Below are 27,527 nucleotides of genomic sequence, written 5' to 3' on the forward strand. Positions count from 1 at the left end.
AGCTACCACTTTAAAAGTGAAGTGGCAAGGAAAGTGACTTGTAAAGACACTAGGTAAGGTTTGAGTCATTTATTTTGACTGACAAACAATGTCATTGTTAACACTGTTTAACATATAGTTAATCTGTCATTCATGCAAAAAGCATGCTATGTAGTGTTGTTATAATTCTAAATATCTGGTGTTCTGTGGAAAAACATTTCAGATTAGTGCATTTGGTTTTGGGGGGAAGCCACAAAAGAAAACAAAAAAACCAACAATAACAGACGAGAAGAGAGGGAATTTCACACCACACAACGCATTTACTGGAAACTTCTTACACTTATAAACCAGTATTAAGGGGGAAAAAAAAAAAAAAAAAGAATTAATCTGTGCTGATACACAGAAATCTGACAAGTAAAAGATGTGCTCTCTCGTCTCCTTGAAAATACGCTTCAAGCAAGATCCTTGGCAAAAGTGGGGGACTTGAAGATGGTTGGTTGAGTTGACCGCTCACAGATGTGCTGACATATGGAAGCCAGTGCCAATGCGATACAACCTGTTGTACAGTGTCAGCAGGATAATGACAGAACAGGTTGAACTCCTGCTAATGGCCATAAGTGGTGAAGGACAACTGTGACATCTACATGCATACTACTTATCTAGCCTCTTGTCACTCATCTGGAGACCGGTTAGAATTGCTTGACTGTCAGTTAAAAAAATACTTTCCATGATGATCTACCTCCTAGAATGTTTTAATAACACTAAAAAAAAAAAGGGGGGGAAAAAAAAAAACCAAGCAAACCCAGTCCTCCAAGCATTAATACTTTTAATTCCTATCTTATATTTATTTGAACGAAACTAAGCTGTTCTTCAAAAGCAAAACTAGGATATAATTACAGCCATTCAATCATACTGCACAAAACTGCCATACCTTTACTTCTCTAATAAAAATCCTCTCCAAAATCATCCTTTCAATAATTGCTATCTTTGAGCACAAGATAGCTTAATACCTTGGAAAACGTTACAAACAACAATAAGTGCCTGAAAACAGAACATACCGTTCCAGTAGTGCAAAATGCAGAGGAACCCCTTTAATACTGCAGTACACTATAGAGAAGCAAAGTAAAATGTTTTCTTAATGTTAGCCTGAAAGAAGAAATTTTGCTTATCTGCAGATAAAGATGTTCATCTCTCAAGACTGATCTGTTACCAATGCAAGTTACAAAAAAGAGCATGCAAAGGGCCGGTTTATAAAAGTTACCACAATTCACAGGACTTACCTTTCCCAGTGACACCATGAAATACTTATCCACTGTCATGACAGAATAGCTAGAATGCAAAATTTTGTTCTTCCTAAAGCAATCATTCTCATTAGTGATCCCAAGTTATCTGCAGCACTATGACAGAAGAGAGAGTAAAATCCTACCACATGATTAATCTCCATGACTAATCTTATCTCAAACCTGTCCCACAGACATAACAGTCCTGCTACCACTAGGTGCTTTGTAGGAAAAAACCCAACCAAACATGGGGATTGCCCCCACATCCAAGTAACAAATAACACCAGGCATGCCTGTCCTATCTCGATGGCAGTGACAGACAGCACTGAGCTCTCCTTTGGACATGCTGGCTGATTTCCTTCATCTTTTTCTGTCCCACCTTCCCCCAAAAGAGAAAATGAAGCACCATCACTTTCTTGCGATGCACTGGATCTCTGGTACCTGAGCAAAAAGCACTTGTTAGGAGTAGCTCTGAACAGACATAATAGCTGACATGCTACAACAGAGTCATTTCCCACTTGACCATCAGAGGGAAAATACGTCTCTCTTTACCGACTAATGGAAATACCTGTCTGGGGAAATGTCTTCCTGCCAGCTGGTAGCCAAGTGAAGGCCTTTATGTGTGAGGTATTGCATCCCTACAAAAAAAGCTTTCTTTTTATATGGATGTCTAATTCTTCTTTCTTCCTTTAAGTCCTGCTAAGATTTTCAAGAGCGGTCTGTGACAGCCAGTTCCACAGGTTAGCTCTAAAAACTCTTTCAAAAACCCTTTTTTTTTTCCCCTGGCACTAAATCTGTTGCTTTTCAGTTTCACAGACAGCTCGTTGAACCCTTATGAGGGCAGTTAAATAAGCACAGCTAATTTATCTTCAATCATTTATTGTCTTCTCTTGCTGTCATGCCTCATTTTCATGTCCTCTCCTGCCTAAACTGCCAATATTCAAGTCCCTCTTCACATGAAGGTTTCCTATTTTTGTTATCTCTCCCTAAAGCTCGAAACTGGCTTTACCTTGTAACGCTCTATTCTGGTTAACACGAGCATTGCTTCTGAGGATACACTTCCAATGTACCTAATGAAATTATTGGTTTTCTCCTTCATTGTATCTACAAACATTGCTTATATAGCTCACCAACACCACACACATTGCAAATACTTGTGTTGTCCAAAATGCTGCACAGGTCTTCCTCCTGAGTGGAAGAAGTGCACGCAAAACTCAAGAACAAGTGCAGATGACTCCTGCCAATGCACACTACTTATATACACAATTAATCTACTTTGCACTCATAAACCTCATCCATCCAGCTTGGTTAACTTGTTCCTAAAATTAAGGAAACTCTGACAAGGTTAACTGAAATAAAGATGTGCAAATCTCTCAGCTGCTGCTGCATGGAGAAGAAGATTCAATCTCCTCTGTCAGAGAGCTTCTGAACATGATGCAGCACCATCAGCAATGCACATGGAGGCACAACAGAGACCCAAAATAATCCTTCACAACTGGTCAAGGAAACATCAAACGTGTTCTGCTGCTATTCTCTTTAAATGGTAAAAGTCAAATGGGGAAAATAAGCAAGTTGGAAATCTTTTCTTAAAAAGATTTTTCTCTACAGCAATGTTATTTAAAAAGAAAAGCCTCAAAAAGATTCCTAATTAATGAGAAAAATTCTGTTTCCTTCACCCCTTAAATCTTGTACAACATTACCTCAGTTTCCCTTAACATTTCCTCTCAGAAGTGATAAATGTGGAATGCTCCAAGCACTGTTTAGGTCTCCCTCCAAAACTAATCAATAGTCCCAACTGCGCATGTCCTCCATTCTGTCAGTCCCACATAAACCTCTGTCTTCAGTTCTACTTTCTGCACCTGAGAAGGAAAGATGAATACTCCTTGGGCAGTGAAGACCTATGTATATTTTTCTGACCACCAATAAAATCTTTGGTGGCAATTATTTTTTCCTGCTGTTAATGTAACAATATAATACTCCTATAAATAATTATTTGGTGGAGGTTTGAAGCAGCTAAATTCTGTAACCACTTTCTGGACTCATCACTTACATACTGCAACATTTACTTGCTACACAAATCTAAGCCTTCTTCCATCAAAAAAATTATTCAATCATAACAAATAAAGGAAATAAATTTTATGTCCTCTTAATACATCAGTGTTGCATTAGTCACTAAGTCTCCAGATAAGTCAGAAGTCTGCAGTCCTGATATTCAGCATAGTGGAAAACCAACAGAAGGGCCCCGTAGCTATGCTCACAATCTGTCCTCACAAAACATCTGACAGCTGCAACACTAACAAAATTAACAGTGGATGAATTAGTACCAGACGCTAAACAGTTGCTATAGAAAGACTCACCCATTTCTTTCTTCTTCTCCCCTTCTTCAACCTGGCCACCCCACCACTTGATAAAATTAACACTCGGTATCATTTTTTTCTTTTGTTATTTAATAAAAAAAAGCACCACAAATACCCTTTCATACACAAGAGGATGAACTTCATGCCGTGATCTCCCTCGACTCTTAAAGAAGCAGTCTGCAGCTGAAAGGACTGTGTCCCAATTCTCTTACTGCTTTTGAGCAGCAAACATGCATCCGCTTGCAACTTCTCACTTGTAGGTTTTGGGATCCCTTTGTTAAAGGCTCTCTGCTCACACCTAACCGCATTCCTACGTGCCTTTGCCCACTCCTTTTTAGCTTCTTTCCTTCCCTGCCTTCTTAGGTCTTCTTTCACTGAGCACTTCTCAATTTTTGAGTAAGGATGCCCAGTTCAAATGTGAGCATTCAAACTCATACTGTAACACCTGAAGCAGGCAGAGTCCTGAAGTCTTACAAGTCCTACAAAAAAAGCAAGTCTGGGCATCAAATTCAGAAGTTTTATTCCAGCATTGAACTGGAAATGAGGGCAAGTGTCACGTGTTAAATTTATACAGCTACCTTTACTATACCTTGCATCAACTGATCCAGCATGAAAATATGTCACCATTCAGCTAGCAGATTAAAAAAACAACAAACCACCCAAACTCATCAATACCAATTTAATCAAAATTTATATATATTTATATATATATAATTCAATTGTGTCATCACGGAAAAGCAACCATTTTTAAAGGATCAGCCTTCTGCTACACATGAGAAACATGTTATTAGAAAATTGCTGTGTTACATTTTGGCCAGATAGCATAATATAACAGTCCTGACAAGTAGACCTAAGTACTTAAAGAACAGTGGCACACTATCATCTGCTGACAGCTTCAGCATTTCAACCATTCGTATCTGTAAGAAGCCTAGTAGGATTTGGAAGTGACTATACTAAGTATTAAGTAAAAAGTCAATATTCTGTATGACCACACAAGGTGTCTGTCCCTGTTGTGCAAGATACAAGCAACTACTCAAAATAACGTCATGGTAGAGACTGGGAAGACAATTCCTGGGTCACTGAGTCCAACTCTTGATATCACAGACAAGTACATCCTATACTATCTGTACAATCTGCTTCATAAATTCTTTAGTGAAGAAAGGTATGGTCATATACTGTAGGCTAGGATTGAGATAGCAAGATCTGTGATGGGGAAAGAATAAATTTAAAAAAACAAACAAACAAACAAAAAAACCCTGAGGTTACAACTGGAGTCAGCAAACTTTTATGTAAAATATATCAAACTAAAATATTATTATTTAGAAGTCCTTCTCTGTACCCAGTAGTTAACTGACTTGTCTCTAATGTATCTCTCTGAAATATTTTTTTTCAGTGTAATTCTTCCTTTTACACATTTATCCTGTCATCTCTTTAGGAAAGATGCTGTTTGAACTTCACTTGTTAAGTAAAAAGGGTTCGTGCTAATGCAGGTGAAGACCACCAGTAGTGCATGCTTTTAAGATCACTTTATTAACATGACTTCTTGGCAGGATTCAAAAAACAGTTTATGGAGAATGCTGCAGCAACACAGACTTCTTCCTAGCTGGGACTCCTGCAATCTTGCCATGATCTCTCTTTCATTTCAGCTTTGCTGAAGACTAGAAAGCCAACTTTAAAAGATGAAAAAAGGCTTTGTAAAAATGGCATGACAGAACACTGCATTCACACTGTTTAAGTTAATATGTAGTAAATGTATTCCGTTTGCAAGGATAAAGATTTCCCATTCTCCTACTTCCACCTCTACAGACTGCTGAATTTGCTGAAATTCTCCCTTTCTTCTTTCTTGCTTACATCATCATCATTAACAAAATAATCAAAAGACCAAAACCTTCTGTCATACCTGTGCAGCCACTTACTGCCCCTGAATACCTAATTTCTTGCTAACAGGATGTGGCTGACACTTGTTATAGATATAAATCCTTTACTAGCTCTAGTACCAAATTTGTGTTCTGCAAGGCTAACAAAAGAAAGAAGTAGGGATGAAAGCAAGAGATGGCAGAAGCTGACAGATACATGTCTAAACAGCAAAAGTCTTCTGCTTACATTAAAATCATAGAATCACAGGATTGTTTAGGTTGGAAAAGACCTTTAAGATCATCGAGTCCAACCATTAACCTAGTACTGCCAAGTCCAACCACTAAACCACTTGATGACTACACAAACACTACCACACAGCAGATACAAAATAGCTATCACTTCAAAAATACAATGCCATCTGAAGTGCAAGGCATCGTGATTATTTTACAATGAGTTTGCTAAGGTGGGCTTCAAAACATGTTTTACATCGTCTTTTCCCTTCTATCCTTAATACTTACAGAGAAAATACCTACTATTCCTATTTAATCATTTAATTTCTACTTCTCAATCAAATTTTGTTCTTATAATCACATTTTTGAGTCAGCCTCAAAATAGGAGGAGGAGTAAGGAAACAATATATTTTTCTTCTCTATACATTTTTCTTCCCGGTAGATAAAACTAAACAGAGAACACTGCTGTCTGACTCAAAATCACTGTAAGGACATTTTACACACATTTCCTTCTACAGCTCAAAAGAATCAAAAGGAAGTCAAGTACAATAGAAAAAATATAATATTAAGTTTCTGAAATTGAATTTTGAGGATAAAGAAAAAGTAGTAACTGATTTCTTTATTAGAATTAAATTGTCCTTGCTCTAGTCTAAAAGCTTTTGTTTCTTTACACCATATTTTAAACCCATGCTTGCACAGTGAGGTTGCCCTGGAATGCCATGGTAGGAGGCTGCAACCTTCCTCCTAACTCTCTTGCTGCAGAACACTTAAAATTCCATACAATAATACTGTAGCAAATAAATTAGCATGCATTGTTAATCTTTTTTAATGTGAGATTCAGCTATATCATCCTCCAGTTACTCTGATTCTACATCCTCTTCTACTTGTAAAGTCAATATGTAAATATTTGTATCAACTTTTAAATAGGTCTTCTACAGGTGTTTTAAAAAGCAAGATTGTTTGCATCATAATTGAAGGCACCTACAAAGCACCACTGTAAACATTTTCCACACCAAGAAACAGGAGTTTCTTTAGGGCTTGTAAGCTCTTTGCAATCTGGAGCCATATGCCATTTCAGTACTGCTTCAAGTCCTTACTTGTTAGACCCTTTTTAATTTTGAATTGATGCCAAGGTCAGACATCATAACAGAGGTTTCCCATTTAAAAGCTTACCCTTTTTTTTTTTTCAAAATACCTACATACACTTTGCAGTATTAGCACAGTTTTATGCTAAAATATGACAAAACCTGAAAGTTAATTCTATTTTCTTCAGTTTTATTATGCCCTCTTCTGCCCCCTCCTGCTCAGTTCAAAGCCCACTGAAAGTTAGTGGTCATGGACTGGGCCATACGATTCATGAAAAGCAGGTACAACCACGGAGCGCAACAAGGAGCCCTGCAACTTTAAAACATGAAGAAGACATTTTCTGGACTGCCCAGTAAAAATCTCACGGCACCTTAGGAAGGACAACAGACATGGCACACTTAGAAACTTATCACTAGAAATTAAAAATAAATAAACAAGTAAAAGATACTGACAATACGTACTTTTGACAAAGCTGGCTGAACAGCACCTTGGGAGAAAGAGGACCTTTTCCAGCCTCCCTCATGCTGTGAAGGAACAAGAACATCGCTGAAGTCAAGGGTCCTGGGCTGGAGAGGTTTACCACCAAAGGATCCTTCAAAGCAAAGGTAAATTGCACAGCAGATTTCAAAGTTAATGACACACAAGACTTATTTCAAGTTAGTACATTTATGACAAAGAATAATGTAACTTTCAGTCTTAGAGTGTTTGTTTTGTCGTTTTTTTCTAATGTTGATGTCACTACATGATTGAAATAGTTGAAGAGAAAGCTTATTATTTAAGCAGTAATGTTGCCAAACCAAACAATTCTTGTTGAGCAAATTGGCTGGTTAACAATAGTTTTGGAAATAGGTATATCAATAAGCCAGTTGATTCTTGCAAAACCAGACTACCTCCTGTATTACCTGCTTTACTCTTACTCCCACGTGCACTGAAATTCAGTTGGAGAGACAACACGGGCAATCTCCTCCGTTGGCCAGCATAAGACGGAGCTCAGTGGCACTCTGTCTACTCAGCCTCAGGGAAGGGCTGGCCAGCTTCTCCGACCTGAGCCGTGCACCAAAATTTCCACACATCCAACAGCCACGGAAACAAACATACCCTGTTCCTCCAGGAACCAGGCGCCCGGAAGGTACCAGCAGTGGTTGGCAGTAGAGGCTGACAGCAGACCCTACGGGTCCACCGTGTTGGTGGGGGACAAGCACAGGGTGCATCCCTCGCAGCCTCTCCTGGTGTGAGATTCACCCCAGCCAGCAGGTCCCGGGGCTGGAAGAAGCCAGCCAGCGGGCACCTGAGCCAGTCTTAGTGCAGGAGACACTCTCCTGCACTGCTTACGTGCTACATGCATCTCAAGTACACATTGCCAGCTCTCCCTAAGACACTCCCAGGCTCACAGATGACCACAGTGCTTCCTACTAGCTGGCCTGACTCTCATAAAAAAAAGTTTACAAACGTTGGACAAACAGTTACAAAGGCTGCCTCGTCCACAAAGCAGATCCATACAAAACATAAGCACTACAGATGCACACAAATATAAAGTATTTGCATTATACACACTATCAAAAGGTGGAAAAATGCCCTTCACCAAGCAGAAAGCTGGGACTTTCTACATTACTATTAGTTAGACTACTGCAGCCCTCTAATCCTGTGTTGATATACAAAGATCAGAAAACACAGTCTGCTCCAAAGATTATTTACATTGTAAGCATTGACATTAAACAAAAAAATAAATCTTCTGACCTTATGGTTGTGCAAGTTTCACATCAAGCATAAGCCAACGTACCCCTGGCTTTCTAAGCCCCTGGGCACAAACAAGCTGCAGACCTCCATTGTGGCTCAGGATAACTTAGTGAAACATGTTACTGCTCAGAAGTGCCACTGGAGGTAATACAGACAGCAACACAGAGAATTTCACACTCTTCTTGCCTGGAGAAGTTATGAACATCACAGAACAGAACCCCACACCTCAACCCTCCCTGCCACCAGAAAGCTCGGAGCAAACAGCAGAAAAAGAAAATTTAAAAAAAAAGAATAAAATTCCTCTGTTAACTGCTTTCTTTAGCCAGCAGAGGCAAAGGGGTATTATCTTTATTGCCAACAACATATTATGAAAACCCAAGTCTCTAAGACATGACAGGGGACAGCAGCATATTCTTTTGATAATAACCACAGGAGTCTCCTTCCCACATGCCTGCAATGAGCTTGACGACAAGAAATTTGGTCCTCACTGAAATTTTGCTTCTCTCAGTTCAGTCCCCTGGCTTGTGAAGCACATAAATTTTACAAGCCTTATCAATGAAAGGCTGGGACAGACTGGAATAAAATATTTCATGAACACTTTCTAGAGCCAAATATACTATTTCCTGTGTCATACATTCATACCAAAGAAATTTATTGGGAAACAAAAATAAGCCAGCCATTCTTTCTCAAGGTCCAGCATTATTTGCTACTTCAATGTCACAAATGTGAAAGGAAGTGATTATTCCTCGTCATCCAGGGCTGAATAATTAGTTTTGTAAAAGGAATGAGTTCACAGATACCATAAAGGCAAAAGAAACAGGAGAGTAAGAGTGTGTCTTTAACACAGATGCCATTTCCTATCCTCCAGCTTCTTCCCACATTTCCCCAAATTTATATTTCTCACCACATACTTACCAATTGGGAGTCTGAAGTATGACAGATTTTTAACTTTGTTCCTTTCTCCCTCATCTCATACATCAGTTCATTTAGTATGTGAGTCTGTGCCAAGTTCTTAAAGGAAAAACAACAAATCCAAGAAACACAGGCTGATCTTTCAACTATACATTTTTCTTTAGTTATAAATTCTAGCTTCAGGGATAGATGAAACCAGATATATTTCATAATGTACAACTGAGTTTTAAATCAGACCACTAGAAAAAGCAAGTATCACCCTTATAAGAACCAAGATCATTGATCTCAGACTTACACTAAAATTGTATCCTCTTCTGTTTCTGTAATTCCAAAATAGTTTCCTAATAATAACTTTGTTATTTTTGTTGAACAACAAGATTTGTTAATTTATTTTTTTTTTTAAGATGAGGACATTTGTGTCAGAAATCATTTGTTTCTTTTAAACTCTGCAGTCCCCTTCATCATACCCTAAGAAGCACAAAAGCTTTGACATACTGAAAAGCATCACCTCTCTGAATTTAAGAGAGAAACCAACTCAACCCATCTCCACTTTTTTCTTTATTTTTGGTTAACTTTGACTGCAGATCACTTAGGTTTCTACAATGCCCTAAGCAGGGACAGAGAACAATTTGGAGTAATTCTACTCCTTATAAATTTACTATTTGCTTGCTGAGTTTTGTAATCATGACCATAAGCACAAGGCAGAGTCCCAGTTCAGAACACCTTTGTAGCAGTTTTCTCTCAACTGTTCACTCCTGTCTGCAGACATGCAGATGTCTCTGCTCAACTGACAAGCATAGGATGGTCCAATATAAAACCTGATAAGGCTGCTGCTTTTTTGAGTATGTTAGACTAGTTGTACATTCAACATCAATAAAATTTTATTACTATAGTTCATTCCACTTTTTCTGATCAGAAAAAAACCACCTTCATCAATAAAAGTACTTTTATAACTGCATCCATTGTAAGGGTTTAAAATCATCACAATGCACTATGCAGACATTTACATTGTGCACAAAGTACCACTTTTACCACCCACCAGTATGGTAAATACTGTGCATTACTCATAGCTCCCTAATGCTGAACTACAGATAAAACCATATGCTAGAATACAACCCACACACATATGCAGTGTATAAAACACTTGACATTTTCATTGGTCTCATTACTGTGAAAAATGCTACTGATCCAGGAATTCTTTTTTGTTGTAACAGGAAATATTGCTTGGATAGCAAGGAGTAAAAAGAATTTGAAAAGGCCCTTCAGAAAGCAGACTGAAGATTGGTAAGAGTCAGAGTCTCTTCTGAAGCCCACAGTTTACACAGATTAAGTATTTCTGAAATCTGTTAAGAAAAAGCTGTATCATCTTTTCATCTTACCTGCATGACAGCATTAAAAAAGCATGTATTTCCTAAGTTATTTATTCCTTTAACTGGAACTGATGCACCATTACCAGAACTTTTTCCTTTCAGTATTTCACTTGTTTCACTGTTTTCTTCACGGAGTCGGATGATTTTTGATGAACCTATAATTAAACTATAGATTAATATTACTATATAATTGCATAGTTTAATCAATTAAATGAATTATGTCCTTCCATGAATTATGTTTATAATTTTTAACATATGCAGAAAGATACCTTGATGGTACCCTAAGCTGCTTTATGTAATCTTTGGGTTAAAAAAAAAAAAAAAAAAGAGACATCAGTTAGACGCCTGGGGAAAAAAAAATCCCCCCAACAACTGCATATACGTGACAAAACCTTCCACAATAATCATACTGTCTGATAAGACTGCAACTTCTTCAATTACCCAAGCAATAAGTAAAGTAAAACAAGCTCTGTTAGTTTATTAACAATAGGCAGTGAAGATGTACGTTCATTAGACCACTAGAAACACCACACAAAGGCTGCTTTTTGGTGCATTTAAGAGAGGTAACCAAAAGTTACCACCTGGATGCTGCAAGTCTTTACCAATTATTGCACTCTGTTTGAATTGCATTGTACAACTCGGGCCACGGCCAAATTGGAGTTGTTATCAGTTCCCCCAAACTCAACGTTTGCTCCTCCACCCACCTCCCTTTGTGACAGCCTGAGGAATTGCTAACACAAGCAAATGCATATGATGCTGCTGTTTTAATTTTAAACAACAAAAATTTGATAAAACTGCAATGGAATATGCTACCAGTATTACATGCATGTATTTCCCTGTTTCCCTTATTATTTAAATAGACGAGGGGCAGCAAAGTTAGACAGTCATTAACTTGTAGCCTAGAGGTAATGGAAAGACTTGAGATAACAATATTTAGCCTCAAATTCTACTAGCAACTTTCATATTGTCATGATTGCAGGACTAAATATGAACATTACTGACATCTGCAGTGTCTTAAATATTGATTAACAATGCATGTCAATGTAAACGAGTTATGGACTTAATAGATGCCAAGAACTGTGATGCTGCAATCTCTGTCTTGACATATGAATTCATGTATTTGTTCTAATGAGTTTCACATTGAAGTCTCATTAAAGTGTTCTTGAGAAATAACTAACAGACCTATTTATGTTAATGAAATGCTCATGCCAAAAGGTTCTTTTATGTACACTCCTTGATAGTTTCTTGCTTAGAAGATGAAAAACTATAATTAAATAAAAAATAAGTCATTAAAATATCTATTGTATCTGGCAACAAGCTTCTGACGCAGTCTGTCTGCACCCTATAATGTCATCAAGGCGTAATTATTTTTCCAAATTGTACCTGAGTTTGTGAAAACGCAGTTAGAGATGCTTTGCTGTTTAAAAACATTTTTAAATGTTCTTGGTAATACTGCTTACACAGCTTTAAAATATCCTCCTTTCCAATCATGTGGAAAATTAAGACAGTACAAGGGCAAAGTAAGTCCTTTCAAGTCCTCCTTGAAAAAGCAGACAAAGCATTTCTGAATGCAACGAACGACAAATAGCTTGGGAGCTGCTCACACCCTGAAAGAGTCACCCGTTTATGTGTCTCGTGCAGCAACACCTTTTAATTGATGTGCTTACGAGGGGCACGCTACAGTGTCTGAGACTCATCCACCCACGCAGAGCTCCCAAAGAATCATAGCAGGAGACTGGGAGCTCCAAGTGTCTGCAACTCGATGGCACTGCTCACTCTCAGAAATGTAGTAAGTGGAGACTTCTTTCCCTCAGAAGTGTGCCATACAGAGAAGTGCTGGGGAGAAGAGATGGTTAAAAAGAGAAAAAAAAAAAAGATGGGGGAAAAAAAAAAAGCCAAAATTGTGTAAATAATTTGTGTATTAGTATACCACAGTTGTTGCATTTATCCATCGGCATTCAAAAACATCTGGGACAGCATCTTAAAGTAAACAATGTTCACAAGGCCATCTGGACAAAACTGCAGGCAAAAATTAAAGCATAAGCATATGGAAAAGCAGATTTTTCTCTTCCCTTTAGCAGTACGGGATGACAAATGTCAAACCTAGATCTGTCCACGCTTCACTGTGCTATGCTTTGCAGCACCACCTGGCTCTCCTTGCACAGCCACCAAATATGGACAGCACTGCCACAGCGGACCATATCTGCAGGGCAAACTCAATAAAAGCATTTCACTTCATGGTTAAATGGCAGCTTCACACAAGTAGCAAGGTTCCATTTGCTGAACCTTACACAGAAATTATTTTGGGGGGGGGGGGGACGACGACAAAGCTGAAGCATCCAGCTTTGCAATAAGAGCTGGATGAATACGCAATTATAAAACACAATAAATGAGAACCAGACATCCAATTGCCACAAAGCTGGATAATTAGTATAGGGATAAGGAGAAGTAGTATTAAATTAAGAAAAGGCCTGTATGTTGTTACTGAAGTCTAGGAACCTAGTTTCATTCAGAAGGTTTTAATTACTGCCTCTTGATTTTTTAATCAATTTTACAAACACAATCCATGTCACATTTTACCAGGGGTTTTTATCTGTGAAAAAGTCTTGACAGAAAAATGTTGCTTTGCCATTACAAACATTATCTGCTGCCTCACTTAGACCATGCAGATATTTTTAAGGACATATACGGTGCCAGAGGAGGGACAGCAGTTTTTAATTTAACTCTGCTCAGTGTCTCCAGCTCAGTGACAAATGACAGACAGGCCTGAAGCTGAATGTTTAGTTGACATGTGAAGAGTTGGTCAGTCTTAATAGAAGATGCTGGTAACGACTGTGATAGCTAATACTTCTACAGATTGGGGCTGGAGGGTCCTTCTGCAAGATTAACCCAAGGCTACAAGCATGTTATTAATCAAAAGGGTAATATGTAATTTTTTAAAGTGAATTTGCTCTGAACTGTTCCAAAGACCCTTGCTGACACAATCTTGCAATCCTGTAATGTTTTAACAGGCGTGCTTTTGGATATGAAAAGTAACTTTTGTGCCAGTATAGACACAACAAGGACCCCAGCAGAAGGATTCCATCGAAATGGTTGTCATCTGCTGCTGCCCACAAGGGCCTTCATCTCCTGGCCAAACAGTGCTTTGAGAAAAGAAGCACTGCAAGCCATCCGGCTGCGTGCAGCAACACCGGTTATCAAGGACCCTGTTAATGTTAACAAGAGCAAGGCAGGTGACAAGCGCAAAAGTAATTAAATTCACAGATTGATTTCTGTCTGTAGTTCACTATTACATCTTTTTGAGAGGTGACGCGGTGCCCCTCAACCTCTCTGCCCTTCTCAGGCACTGTGGCCATCAGCCCACAGCGGGGACAGCGCATCCGACAATGACTGTTTCGGGGCTCACACGTTCAGACTGCGCACCTCTGTCAGACTCCTGCAGTTTTGTGGTAGCGGTGGCCTTTCTAACCCAGTCACGCAGGGAAAACTCTCACCCAGGTTGTGCCTTGATCACCACAACCTCCTTTTCCCTCAGCAAGGCATATCTGGCTGCAGAGATGCCCTACTGGAGCACTCAGCCAAGATCCACTGCCCAGCTCTCCGTCTGACTCATCTCATCCTGCTGACCACCTCTTCCCTGGCGCCAGGTCAGTCCCACCACGACGTCCACCTCCAGCACTCACTCCTTTGGCTCTCAGACAGCTGTATTTGTCCTTAGGCGCAGCCTTCGCGCTCAGCAAAGCTTCCCGACGTCACCGCACGCTAGCAACCCCCCTTCCCACCAGACCCAGAGGAAAGAGGACAACAGCCAGAGACTGCTCCTCTGCCGCAGCTCTTGCTTGCAACGCACTCTTGTCTTGCCACTCTTTTCTTCAGCTTTTGTAATTTTTACCTACTTCTGCTCACCTGTAGTCTTGTCTCGAAAGCCCTCCGGAGGCAGGGAACATCGTTTTGTCCCACAGCTGCACAGCACCGGCCTCATGGCTATGTGACTGAGATTCCTAAGCCCAGTGTTAACACAGACAACGATTCAGTCCGCGAATCAGAGCAAGTCACCGGACCAGGTGTACAAAAACACACGGTGCTGACACATCCACTTGCAAAAGACGTTCAGAAAACTTATCACGGGTTCTCTATCAATTTGTTTTGCCAGTATTTCAAACGTCTGCAGCGCACACGGACTTCTGTACTGCCCTTGCTGAAACTGAGCTGTGCCTGGGGGTGCAGATGGTATGCAAGCAAAAAGATAAACGACATCCAATTTTTCTTTCAGCCAGGGTAGTAAGCATTTTTCCTCATCTTTTCAATGCAACTTTTTTTTTTTTTAATTATAAATGAGGGTTCCAGGAATATGCACTTTTATTCCAAGGTCAAGCCTTTTCTATTGAATACAACTCTGGTACTTCAGCTGAAGGTCTTCACAGTAAAAGCAAGGTTAATAGATTGCCTTTCTTTTACCAAGTTCTCATCATGCTGCATTATGAAATGCTACTAAATTGTCTGGCACTCCTTTTCTGTTTAAAAAATCTAAATTTTTTTTTCAACACTGTACAACGAGAATCTAACACTTAGAAAAACAGCACAGTTCTCTTCTGAAATGGTCACTAGCTTTACATTTTAAAAGTCCAATTTCTCTTGCAGTGCTACAATCCTGCCAAATTAAAGATTACAACTACAATTTTATTTCTCTGAGTCTGCCAGAATGCTATAAACTAAAAATCTACGTCTGCACACTGTGAAAGAACAAGCTATTCAAGCACCAGTTTTGATCCTCTACGCTCCCATGACTTATGCTACACCTCACAAGTAAATAAGTACATGGACAGGAAAGGGAAGAATCTGTGGATAAAAATGAGAGAACGTCTACAAAGTTTTTTGCCAATGATTCAGTTCTCATTTCTTTGCAATATGTATAATTAACAGCAGCCACTAACAAGTAAGTAAACTTGAAAGATAATTTATGACCAACAACAGAAATGTCTTTTTGCTGAAGTGTATCTCAGATTTGGAGAATCAACATATTCTGCTATATTTTGCTAGTTGATTTTATTTTTGAGTAGATAGAAAGGACTTATACAACTTCAAGCTCCAAATTATGCAATAGTGAAAATCAGTTAGGAAAGAATACATTACCTTTTTTTTTCAGTACGATCCTTTGTCAACTGCTAATATCCACAGACAAATGCAAATTTGAAAAGTTATTCATCATACCTTGTTTTTCCTGCAAGTTAACACCTATTACTTGTACTGTAAAATTATCTATTTTTAAATCTTTGTTTTACATCAGTTATATCCATTGGCAAATCTGTGCAGCTGAACTTACTACCAAAATCTCAATCCTCTGCTTGACCTTCCAAACAATAAATTTAACTACAAAATTTGAGAATAAATATTCTTCCTTCCCATTCTATTGCCACAAAAACCAATTTAAGTAACTGCTCCATAAAAAAATTGAATATGCAATCTTATGTCTCCACCAATGTCTAATTTGGCTTTTGTAAAGAAAATACGCATAATATTCACTTTTAAGACTGCACAACAATTTATTTTCTCCAGCAAATGAGCAGACACGCAGATCGCAATGTCTCAGCATGGTTTCTGTGTACTACATGTGCATTATGTCCATGTGAAGCTCACAAGTGTGCCACACAGACAATACTGCACCTGCCTTTCTGTGAAAATCATCATGGCCTGCTAACCTTTTCCACAAAACAAATTTCTGGGTGGTACACCCTAGAAAGCAATCTTGCTTTATTCTTCCATCTTGTGCCCAACATGACCTCTTAACCAGACAGACTCCCCTAAAAAAAAAAAAAAAACCCAAAAATAAAAAAACCAGGCATTGCTGGGTACAACAAACCATAGGATCAGATGCGAAAATCACACAGCTGCAAGCATTCTTTTGGGAACCCAGCACTGGGATTTATCTCAATCGCTTAATGTAATTACAAAAGTCAGTCATGTAGTAGTAATGTAATTTGCACATTTTTACAGCTGAAGTGAAGTTGAATCTTTATGAGAGGCTGAGTGAAAAGCAGGGATCCTGCTGCCACACTATTCCACCACATTAGTACCAAATGACAAGCATTTTGCTTTTGTTTATTTTCCAAGATGCATTAATTAAGAAATCTATATAACCCTCCCTTACATGTTCAAGCCAATTATTTTATCTTTAAATGACTCCTGCCCTTTTGAGAACTCAAAACCAAAAACCTAGCAGCCCTCATCTGTTACTTACATTCAAATTCATACTGCATTTATGCAGAAATTTCTACACAATGCTATCTGAATTTTAATGCCGCACCATGCTAACCAGTTGTTACAACAGAAAGAAATCCAGATATAAGATGAATTGTTGTTACAGTGCCACATTCTGATATGAAAACTAAATGTCTTCGCTTCGGCTGCTTTTTTAGGAAGAAACAGAAAAGCAATGGGAAAAAAGCACAAGATTGATTTTTAAGTGGAAAATATGAATTATTGTCAGGTTTACACTACTTGTTTCTCACAAGTTATTTTTCATTTATTTAAAATTGGTTTATTTTTATAATGGCTGAATATACAAAATAAATTTTAAAACATCTAAGCCAACTAATAATTTAAAGGATGACAGTTATGCTGAAAATACCACTTTAACATGAAACGAAATGCTACACTTAAACAAAACAAAAGATAAGTTGTCAATAGTAGAGTTAGTTTTCACTGTTATACTTTGTGTCCTTTGAATTCTGGACAACAGCATGAATTATACTTCTATTTCAGATTTTATTTTTTAAAAAATCCTCATAGGCAGTCTAATTTAAAGTAAAGGAAAAAAAAATATCTTAAGTTACATTTCTTTAGGGGGAGTACCAAGTGTGCTAGCCCAAGTATTTGACATAAAACAGAAAACTTATTGCTGGTACATTTATCCAAGTGAAACACGAATGCCAACTCCAACTGGGAACTCCCTCTCACACATAGCACTTATTTATCAATACACGGCTGTTTCCTAGCCTCTTCCAGCGAGGAGCCTGGCCCAAGGCAACAAAGTATGCCAAGCAAACAGCTTTTTCCTCCTTTCCCTGCCACTTAAGAAAACCCAGCAAATCATCTTTGGCCCAACGTCCCCAGAGCTCTCAAGAGCATGATCCACATTGCTCAGCACAGCCGCACTCTCTGCCACGCAGGGAGTCGCCAACTTCCAGCTTTAACACATCACTGGAAGTACACACACGTGCTTGCTTTGTGCATGAGAACAGGCTTGCACGTGAGCCTCAGCCCCTTCCCAGCGTGGAGCAACCTCCGTGCTGAAACCTCTGGTTGTCCCAGGGGCCACCCTGCAAGGCTTGCGTGTGACTTCCTTAGCTTTGAAGGATGCTGGCACGTCTATTTGCTCAAAGCTAGGCAGGTGCATAAATTTGAAGGATGAAATGTATCTGTGCAGACCAGTAACACACAGGCCAAGACACTGGGAAAGCAGGCTCCTCAGTCTGTGACCAATTTAAAACCACCCTGCACCATCCTTGTGCTGCTCGCAATGCACTGCTCGCTTGACATCACCGCTGGTACCCGACTCTACCTTTTACATGACTGCCGTGAACCTCCTTTTCCAAGGCACCAAAGCAAGCAGGGCCAACTCAACGCACTGCTACAACAAAATGCGCGACTGCAGACTGAAGCTGGATGATAGCTAGTTTTTTAATTCAATGCCTGGTTTCAGAAACTGAAGGGCAAAGTGGTTTAAATAAAAAAGGAAGAAAAAAAGAAAAAGAGAAAAAATGTTTATGCCCTAAACAAAAAAAATACAATTTTGTTTCCAGTTACAGAAAAGAGTAGATCACTTAGATCAGGCAAATACTTAAATGAAATACGTGCATTTTCAAAACAGAGTACCAAAATGAAACACAAATACATATACAGCAGAAATATATTCTGTCTTGCTCTGCTATACAGACCTGATTTTTAAGAAATCCTGGGCCTAACTTAAGCTTACTTTTCCTGAGTTTGGAATTTCAGTTGCTTAATTTAAGACATTTCACAGAAAACTGCTAAGCACCATACTGTGAAAACTTCAGATATTCTGAAGTTTCACAAATTAACAATCTAAACCATGAAGCACACAGTCATATCACTCTGAAAGTCTTATCCAGCAGCACAAAAATGGACTAAAATTGTTTCAATGAACTAACAGAAACAAACACTACAGCATTTTCATCTGCAAGCAAGCTGCAACACCCATTTATTACATGTAAACCTGAAACTGAAGCTGTGAACAAAAGTGAAATCATACTATATTTTCATTACTTCAAGCAAAAAGATGCAAAAAGTAGCAATTTATCAATTTATTACAATTGTATAATTTAACGTACAACTTGTGATGAGATCAAAATATAAAATATGTATTTCTGAGTTGCCCTCCATTTCCCCTCCCCGCCAAAAATATCTAATACCTCTTAAAACCAGTAGGATTTATGCACATGCAGCTAGAGGAATACCTAGTCTAATTCAGTAAGGCAATTCTTTCCATTCTTACTTCTAATCACTTGATTATCTCTGCTAAAAACTGCAGCCAATTGTGTTAAAAGTTTACTTAAGCTGGCCTTTGTGAGTAAAATCTGGAATCCAATGTACTCTTGAAGCCACAAGCCAGAAATGCTGCTGAGTGTGTTACGGAAGGGATGACACCGTCAACATTATCAAGAGCAGGCAGTTGAGGGCCACACATACAAAGTTTTACCTACTATTACGTATATTGAGAAGATATAGTAGGCTCTCAACATAAGAAAATAACGTAATACTATTTTCTATTAGTAGAAATGAATATTCTATCAATTAAAACCCAATAACATAGATGAACAGAGAGCATTACATACAACAACCGAGTATTAGAAAATCCATTTAAACAAATCTAAGTAACTGTGGAAAACAAATTCAAATCAGAAAAATTTTAAGATGTGACACATCCACACTAGGAAAATTCAATTCATTCACACTTCTATATAGTTTTTGTGCATTAATTTATATGGTATCTTATTTAAGGTAACATCTTCTCTACAATAAACTTTCTTCATTAAAGATGAAATTTGGAAAAACTGTCCTATGGTACCCAAAATATTTTTAAAATGTAATCATACTGTAGGAAAAAAAAAAAAAAAGAAATTATGTTTCAACAGGCATTATTTGCCCAAGTAATTGTGCAATTACAAATTGCATTATACTCGCATCATACATAATTTTTCAATCTATGTTTAACATGACTAAAAATCCAAAATGCTCATTTCTAGAGACAGTATACAGACCTCTCCAGATAAAACTATTTCTGTAAACTTACTTGGTTCAGCCCTGGAACCATGTTTTTGAAGAAAGTCAACTATCTGAGCCAAAACCTTTTTGTTGCAATGTGTCGACAGCTCTTCATCACATTCATAACACCTAAACAAAAGAAGAAACTAACTGAAATTCAGGGTATCTGGGTACACCTCCCAGCTCTAACAAACCTCTCAAACAACTTTACCCAAGTTACTTCGGCTCTAGATTTCAATTTTTCATACTAAAAAGAGGAATAAAATTGAACTCTCTCATCCCACATATGCTCTTCTATAGATCAGCCCCAATTCACTGTGATACTTAGAGATTCAATTAATCTCAGTTTATAGTCCTGCAAATAATCATTTAGAAACAAGCAGAAAGGACAAACTCCTGTAAGCAACCAACTCTACAGAGCACAATGGACTCAAACTTCTATCTTAGTATTGATTTGTGACCCCTCTTAGAGTCCTAAAGACAAACTAATTTCCTCTCCAGAAAGCCTACCTTTCCTCTATATGAAGTATTCATTTTATCTGTCAGAATCATTCTTTATCATGAGAAGACACTGCTTTAAGTTATGAGCAGTCCTTATATACAAGTGTACACAAACACCTGCATACTCATTCTTACCATATGATCCATGTGCTGAGGTTGATAACAATGCAATGAGGTTCTGTGCGTGCTGTCTGGAAGTGTTTCAGAGAATGTTGGCCTTCTGAGTTCTTACTACATCCCTAAAAATGGAAACATCAACACAGTAAGGGGAAAAAAGGGAAGTAGGAAAAGTGGCGGGATGGGTCCTATGACTGGAGTGTTGGGACGGAAGGGTACAGGCTCTTTAGGAAGGACAGGCAGGGCAGACAAGGAGGGGGTGTCACCCTCTATGTCAGTGACCAGCTGGAGTGCATGGAGCTTCACCTGGGGATGGATGAGGAGCCAACCGAGAGCTTATGGGTCAGGATTAAAGGGAGCACACGGGCAGGGGACACTATAGTGGGGGTCTGCTACAGGCCACCTGATCAGGATGACTGAGTGGATGAGGCCCTCTATAGACAGATAGGACCAGCCTCACGTTCAGAAGCCCTGGTTCTCATGGGGTACTTCAAACACCCCGATATCTGTTTGAGGGGCAACACAGTAGGGCATAATCAATCCAGGAGGTTTCTGGAATGCACTGATGATAATTTCCTCCTCCAAGCGATAGAGGAGCCACTGACAAGAGGTGCCATGCTGGACCTTGTTCTAACCAACAAGGAGTGACTGGTGGGAATGTGAAGCTCAAGGGCAGCCTTGGCTGCAGTGACCATGAAGTGGTGGAATTCAAGATCCTTAGGGCAGCGAGGAGGGCACACAGCAAACTCACTACCCTGGACTTCAGGAGAGCAGACACTGGCCTCTTCAGGGATCTGCTTGGTAGAGTACCATGGGACAGAGCCCTGGAGAGAAGAGGGGTCCAAAAAAGCTGGTTAGTGTTCAAGGATCACCTCCTCCAAGCTCAGGAGCAATGCATCCCAACAAAGAGGAAGTCAGGCAACCAGGAGGCCTGCATGGATGAACAAGGAGCTCCTGAGCAAACTCAGACACAAAACGGAAGCTGACAAAGGGTGGAAGCAAGGACAGGTAGCCTGGGAGGAATACAGAGAAACTGTCCAAGCAGCCAGCGATCAGGTTAAGAAAGCTAAAGCCCTTATAGAAGTAAATCTGGCCAGGCCAGGGACGTCAAGGACAACAAGAAAAGCTTCTATAGGTATGTCAGTGATAAAAGGAAGACTAGGGAAAATGTGGGCCCTCTCCGGAAGGAAACAGGAGACCTGGTTAACCAGGACATGGAGAAGGCTGAGGTACTCAATGACTTTTTTGCCTCGGTCTTCACTGGCAAGTGCTCTAGCCACACTGCCCAGGTTACAGAAAGCAAAGGCAGGGACTGGGAGAGTGAAGAACTGCCCACTGTAGGAGAAGATCAGGTTTGAGACCGTCTAAGGAACCTGAAGGTACACAAGTACAGCAGGTTGAGGGAGGTGATTCTGCCCGTCTACTCCACTCTCATGAGACCCCACCTGGAGTACTGCGTCCAGCTCTGGGGGCCCCAGTACAAGAAAGACATGGAGCTGCTGGAGCAAGTCCAGAGAAGGGCCACGAAGATGATCAGAGGGCTGGAGCACCTCTCCTATGAAGACAGGCTGAGAGAGTTGAGGTTGTTCAGCCTGGAGAAAAGGCGGCTCCGGGGAGACTTCATAGCAGCCTTCCAGTACCTGAAGGGAGACTACAAGAAAGCTGGAGAGGGACTGTTTACAAGGGCATGTAGTGATAGGACAAGGGGCTTTAAGCTGAAAGAGAGTAGATTTAGATTACATATTAGGAAGAAATTCTTTACAATGAGGGTGGTGAGGCACTGGAACAGTTTGCCCAGAGAAGCTGTGGATGCCCCATCCCTGTAAGTGTTCAAGGCCAGGTTGGATGGGGCTTTGGGCAACGTGGTCTAGTGGAGGGTGTCACTGCCCATGGCAGGGGGGTTGGAATTAGATGATCTTTGAGGTCCCTTTCGACCTAAACCATTTTATGATTCTATGATTCTATTATTAGTAAATAAGCTGCAAAAACTTTACTTTTCCAAATTAGACAGAAAGGTATAGTGCCCTAAATACTCACTTAGCATTCTCAAGGATTGAGAGGGTTTAACATTCTTTATAATCCAGTATTATAAAGATGTCAATTAACTTTTTTAATTAACGCATTTTCTTTTTACTAATAAAGGAAAATCAATGACAATACAAAACCAAAATCTCATCTTTTCTACTTGGAAAAGTCAGTTAAAAGTATAGAAAATTACCAAGTTTGTTTTAACTTAATAGAAATAATTCCTAGCTTTTGATTAAATATCAATAGACAGCAAATTATGCCATTCACAAAACTAAGAATTCTCTAAAAAAATGTGAATTCAATAGTGTCACAGAATCATAGAATCTTAAGGCTGGAAAAGACCTCTAAGATCATCAAGTCCAACCGTCGACCCAACACCACCATGTCTACTAAACCACGTCCCAAAGTGCCACATCTACATGTTTTTTGAACACCTCCAGGGATGGTGACTCCACCACCTCTCTGGGCAGCCTGTTCCAATGCCTGACCACTCTTTCAGTGAAGAAATTTTTCCTAATATCTAATCTAAATCTCCCCTGATGCAACTTGAGACCATTTCCTCTTGTCCTTTCACTAGTTTCTTGAGAGAAGAGACCAACACCCATCTCACCACAACCTCCTTTCAGGTAGTTGTAGAGGGCAATAAGGTCTCCCCTCAGCCTCCTCTTCTCCAGGCTAAACAACTCCAGTTCCCTCAGCTGCTCCTCATAAGACTTGCACTCTAGACCCTTCACCAGCTTCGTTGCCCTTCTCTGGACATGCTCCAGCACCTCAGTGTCCTTCTTGCACTGAAGTGCCCAAAACTGAACACAGTATTCGAGGTGTGGCCTCACCAGAGGCCCTTCTAGAGTACTTCCCTAGTCCTGCTGGCCACACTATTCCTGATACAAGCCAGGATGCTGTTGGCCTTGCTGGCCACCTGGACACACTGCTGGCTCATGTTCAGCAGGCTGTCAATCAGCACCCCAAGGTCCTTTTCCGCCAGGCAGCTTTCCAGCCGCTTTGCCCCAAGCCTGTGGTGTTGCATGGAGTTGTTGTGACTGAAGTGCAGGACCCAGCACTTGGCCCTGTTAAACCTCATACAGTTGGCCTCAGCCCATCAATCCAGCCTGTCCAGATCCCTCTGTAAAGCCTTCCTACCCTTGAGCAGATTGACACTCCCGCCCAATTTGGTGTCATCTGCAAACTTAGTGAGAGTGCACTCGATCCCCTCATCCAGATCATTGATAAAGATATTAAACAAGATTGGCCCCAAGACCGAGCCCTGGGGAACACCACTTGTGACCAGCTGCCAACTGGATTTAACTCCGTTCACCACAACTCTCTGGGCTCGGCCTTCCAGCCAGTTTTTTACCCAGCAAAGAGTGCATCTGTTTGAGCCATGAGCCACCAGCTTCTCTAGGAGAATGCTGTGGGAGACAGTATCAAAGGCTTTGCTAAAGTCCAAGTAGATAACATCCACAGCCTTTCCCTCATCCACTAGATGGGTCACCTGGTCACAGAAGGAGATCAGGTTGGTCAAGCAGGACCTGCCTTTCATGAACCCATGCTGACTGAGCCCGATCCCCTTGTTGTCCTGTACCTGCCTGGTGAGCACACTCAAGATGAACTGCTCCATAATCTTCCCCGGTACCGAGGTCAGGCTGACAGGCCTGTAGTTCCCCGGATCCTCCTTCCAGCCCTTTTTGTAGATGGGCGTCACGTTGGCAAGCCTCCAGTTGTCTGGGACCTCCCCTGTTAACCACGACTGTTGATGAATGATGGAGAGTGGCTTGGCAAGCTCCTCCACCAGCTCCCTTAGCAGTCTTGGGTGGATCCCATCCAGCCCCATAGACTTGTGAGTGTCCAGGTGGTGTAGCTGGTCGTTAACTGCTTCCTCCTGGATTATGGGGGGTTTATTCTGCTCTCTGTCCCTGTCTTCCAGCTCAGGGGGCTGAATGCCCTGGGAACAACTGGTCTGACTATTAAAGACTGAGGCAAAGAAGGCATTAAGTACCTCAGCCTTTTCCCCATCCTTGGTGGCCATGTTCCCCTCCATATCCAATAAAGGATGGAGATTCTCCTTAGCTCTCTTTGTTGTTACTGTATTTGTAAAAAGATCTCTTGTCATCCCTTACAACAGTGGCCAGATTGAGTTCTAGCTGGGCTTTTCCCTTTCTAATTTTATCTCTGCATGACCTAATAAGATCCCTGTATTATTCTTGAGTTGCCTGCCCCTTCTTCCAAAAGCGGTAGACTCTCCTTTTTTTTTCCCGAGTCCCAGCCAAAGCTCCCTGTTCAGCCAGGCCAGTCGTCTTCCCTGATGGTTCGTCTTACAGCACATGGGGACGGCTTGCTCCTGCGCATTTAAGACTTCCTTCTTGAAGAATGCCCAGCCTTCCTGGACCCCTTTGCCCTTCAGGACTGTCTCCCAAGGGATTGTCTCAACCAGTGTCTGGAGCAGGCCAAAGTCTGCCCTCCGGAAGTCCATGGTAGTGGTTTTGCTTATCCCCCTCCTTACTTTGCCATGAATTGAAAACTCTATCATTTCATGGTCGCTAAGCCCAAGACGGCCTCCAACCACCACATCTCCCACCAGTCCTTCTCTGTTTGTGAATGTATTTCCACCATATGCTTACCTGAGAGCCACATTTGAGACACAGCCATATGTCCGAAGGTGCCACAGGCTCACCATCACTCATCCGCCTCTCCTTCAAACATTCTCCACATATTGACCACACACTCTGAGCTACCGCTCTCTTCACATGATGCACATCCACTGCTTGGCTCACGTGCTGGCAGGTTAAGCCTGGAGAAAATGACATACACTCAACTTTCATCCATTAAAAATAACAGTTATGAGAGGGAGCATGCTTACATTAAAAGAGCAGAATCTTCAACAAGTTCAGCATTAGTAAAAAAATAGCCAAGAACTAAAATAGGAAAAATCAGCCAACTGCTCCCCATACACTGAATTTTATGAAGGATCTATTTCAGTCTTTCTGTAACAAATATCCTTTTTTAAGTCAATAAATGCCACCTCTTAAAAACAGATAAGCTACTTTGTACAAAAGTACAAGCATCGCTTTTGTACAAACTTCATTTACCTGGGGTTTTCTGGTGGGTTTTATTGGTAGGGGTTTTTTTGTCAACAGTAAAATACTACACACATCTATTTTTGCATATAACAAAATATACACAGGCAGTTACCTCCTTTCCTATCCATAAAGAAAGATTTCCAAATACCCATGCATCTGTACTACAACTGCCTGTTCTGAGCATGTATATCAACCACCGTTCTTTTCTGTCATATTTTTTGCACAAATTCCACTATAACATCACAGAATAACCTAGGTTTGTGGTGATCTCTGAAGGCGATCTTGTCCAAATCCTCATTCAAAGCAGGGTCAAATACAAATTTAGATCTGGTTGCTGACAACTTTGTTCAGCTGAGTGTTGAGTATCTTCAAGGACAGAGGCTTCACCACCTCACCAGAATATCAGTGTTTTGTTTGACCATCCTCATGGTGAAAATAAAATACATTTCCTCATACCTAGCCAAATCTTCCTTGCCCTAACTTTTGTCTGTTGTCCTTTAGTCTTTTCATTGTGGACCTCCTAGAAGAGTCTGGCTCTGTCTTCTCTATAACCACCTATCAGGCAGTCAAAGAAACTATACTTTCATTCCTTTGGCTAAACAAACTCATTCCCTTCACCCCTCTTCACACATCATGTTCTCCATCTCCTTAACCATGTGGAGGGGGTGACCCACTGCTGTACTGACTCTGACAAGTCCATATCCTTCTTGTAACAGGGAGCACACGACTGGACACAGTCCTCCAGATGAAGTCTCACAAGCGCTGAAAAGATGGGAAGAATCACGTATCTCGACCTGCGCTCTAGTTAATACAGTCCAGCATACAGTAGGCACAAGCAACATGACTTGCTTTTACTCAGCATGTGCACTAAGACCCCCAGGACCTTTTCTGCAAAGCTGCTTTCAAGCTGCTGATTCTCACCCTGTAATTGCAGGTAGTTATTTTGGCCCAGGTGCTGGACTCTCCACTTGCCTTTGTTGAACTCCATGAAGTTTCTGCCAGCCCATTTCTCCAGCCAGTCTAGGTGACACTGAATGGCAGATCTACACTCTAGTGTATCAACTGCTCTTCCCAATTTGTTGTCATGAGGATGACAGAGCGTAGCCTCACAATGACATCACCTTCCTCTCTCAGCACCTTGACATTCATCCCATCTGATCCCATGGACTTGCGCATGCCCAGTTTGCTTAAAAATTCTCAATCTTCTTATACTCTGGACAATGCTTAAATCCCAGTGTCTGCCAACAGGCTCAGGAACCAGGGAGGACTGAGTGCAGAGCTTCCATGTGAAGACAGAAGCAAAGGTAGGCTTGAGGTCCTCAGCCTTTTCCCATGCCCCGTGTCCCTAGCTCCCCCACTCCCTCAAGCAGCACTTGCCCTAGCTTTCATTTTACCAGCACAATACCCATACAAGCTTATCTTACCCTTTACAACCCTCATCGGATTCAACTCTAACTGAGGCCGGCTTACCTAATCCCATCCCTGCACACTCAGGGCCCCTGCAAGGACAGCCCAAACCTGCCTCCACCCTCTCTGCCCTTCCTTTTTGCCCGAGCTCAGTCGGAAGCTTCCCATTCAGCCAAGCAGCCTCCGGCACATGTGGTTGACCTTCTGCACATTGGAAAGGACCATTCCCCTGCTCTGAAGAGGTTGTCATTGAAGATCAACCAACTCTTCAGACCTTTTTGCAGCCACACACTGTAACAACCGA

The 27,527-nt window shown here is 40.6% G+C and overlaps 1 protein-coding gene across 3 annotated transcripts in view; it reads right to left on the reverse strand.

Annotated features, from left to right (window-relative positions):
- USP45 (ubiquitin specific peptidase 45) overlaps positions 1-27,527 on the reverse strand; it is a 59,705-nt gene that overhangs the window by 22,399 nt on the left and 9,779 nt on the right. For all 3 annotated transcript variants that reach the window (XM_075747779.1, XM_075747780.1, XM_075747782.1), the window contains exons 3-8: positions 25,358-25,527; positions 20,730-20,833; positions 20,122-20,222; positions 10,818-10,963; positions 9,442-9,537; positions 7,251-7,381 (exon numbers count right to left, since the gene is read on the reverse strand). In XM_075747779.1, the coding sequence (XP_075603894.1) occupies positions 7,251-7,381; positions 9,442-9,537; positions 10,818-10,963; positions 20,122-20,222; positions 20,730-20,833; positions 25,358-25,527 (748 nt within the window). The remainder of the gene's footprint in view (positions 1-7,250; positions 7,382-9,441; positions 9,538-10,817; positions 10,964-20,121; positions 20,223-20,729; positions 20,834-25,357; positions 25,528-27,527) is intronic.

Source organism: Balearica regulorum, chromosome 3, assembly GCF_011004875.1.
Source record: "Balearica regulorum gibbericeps isolate bBalReg1 chromosome 3, bBalReg1.pri, whole genome shotgun sequence".
NCBI lineage: Eukaryota > Metazoa > Chordata > Aves > Gruiformes > Gruidae > Balearica > Balearica regulorum.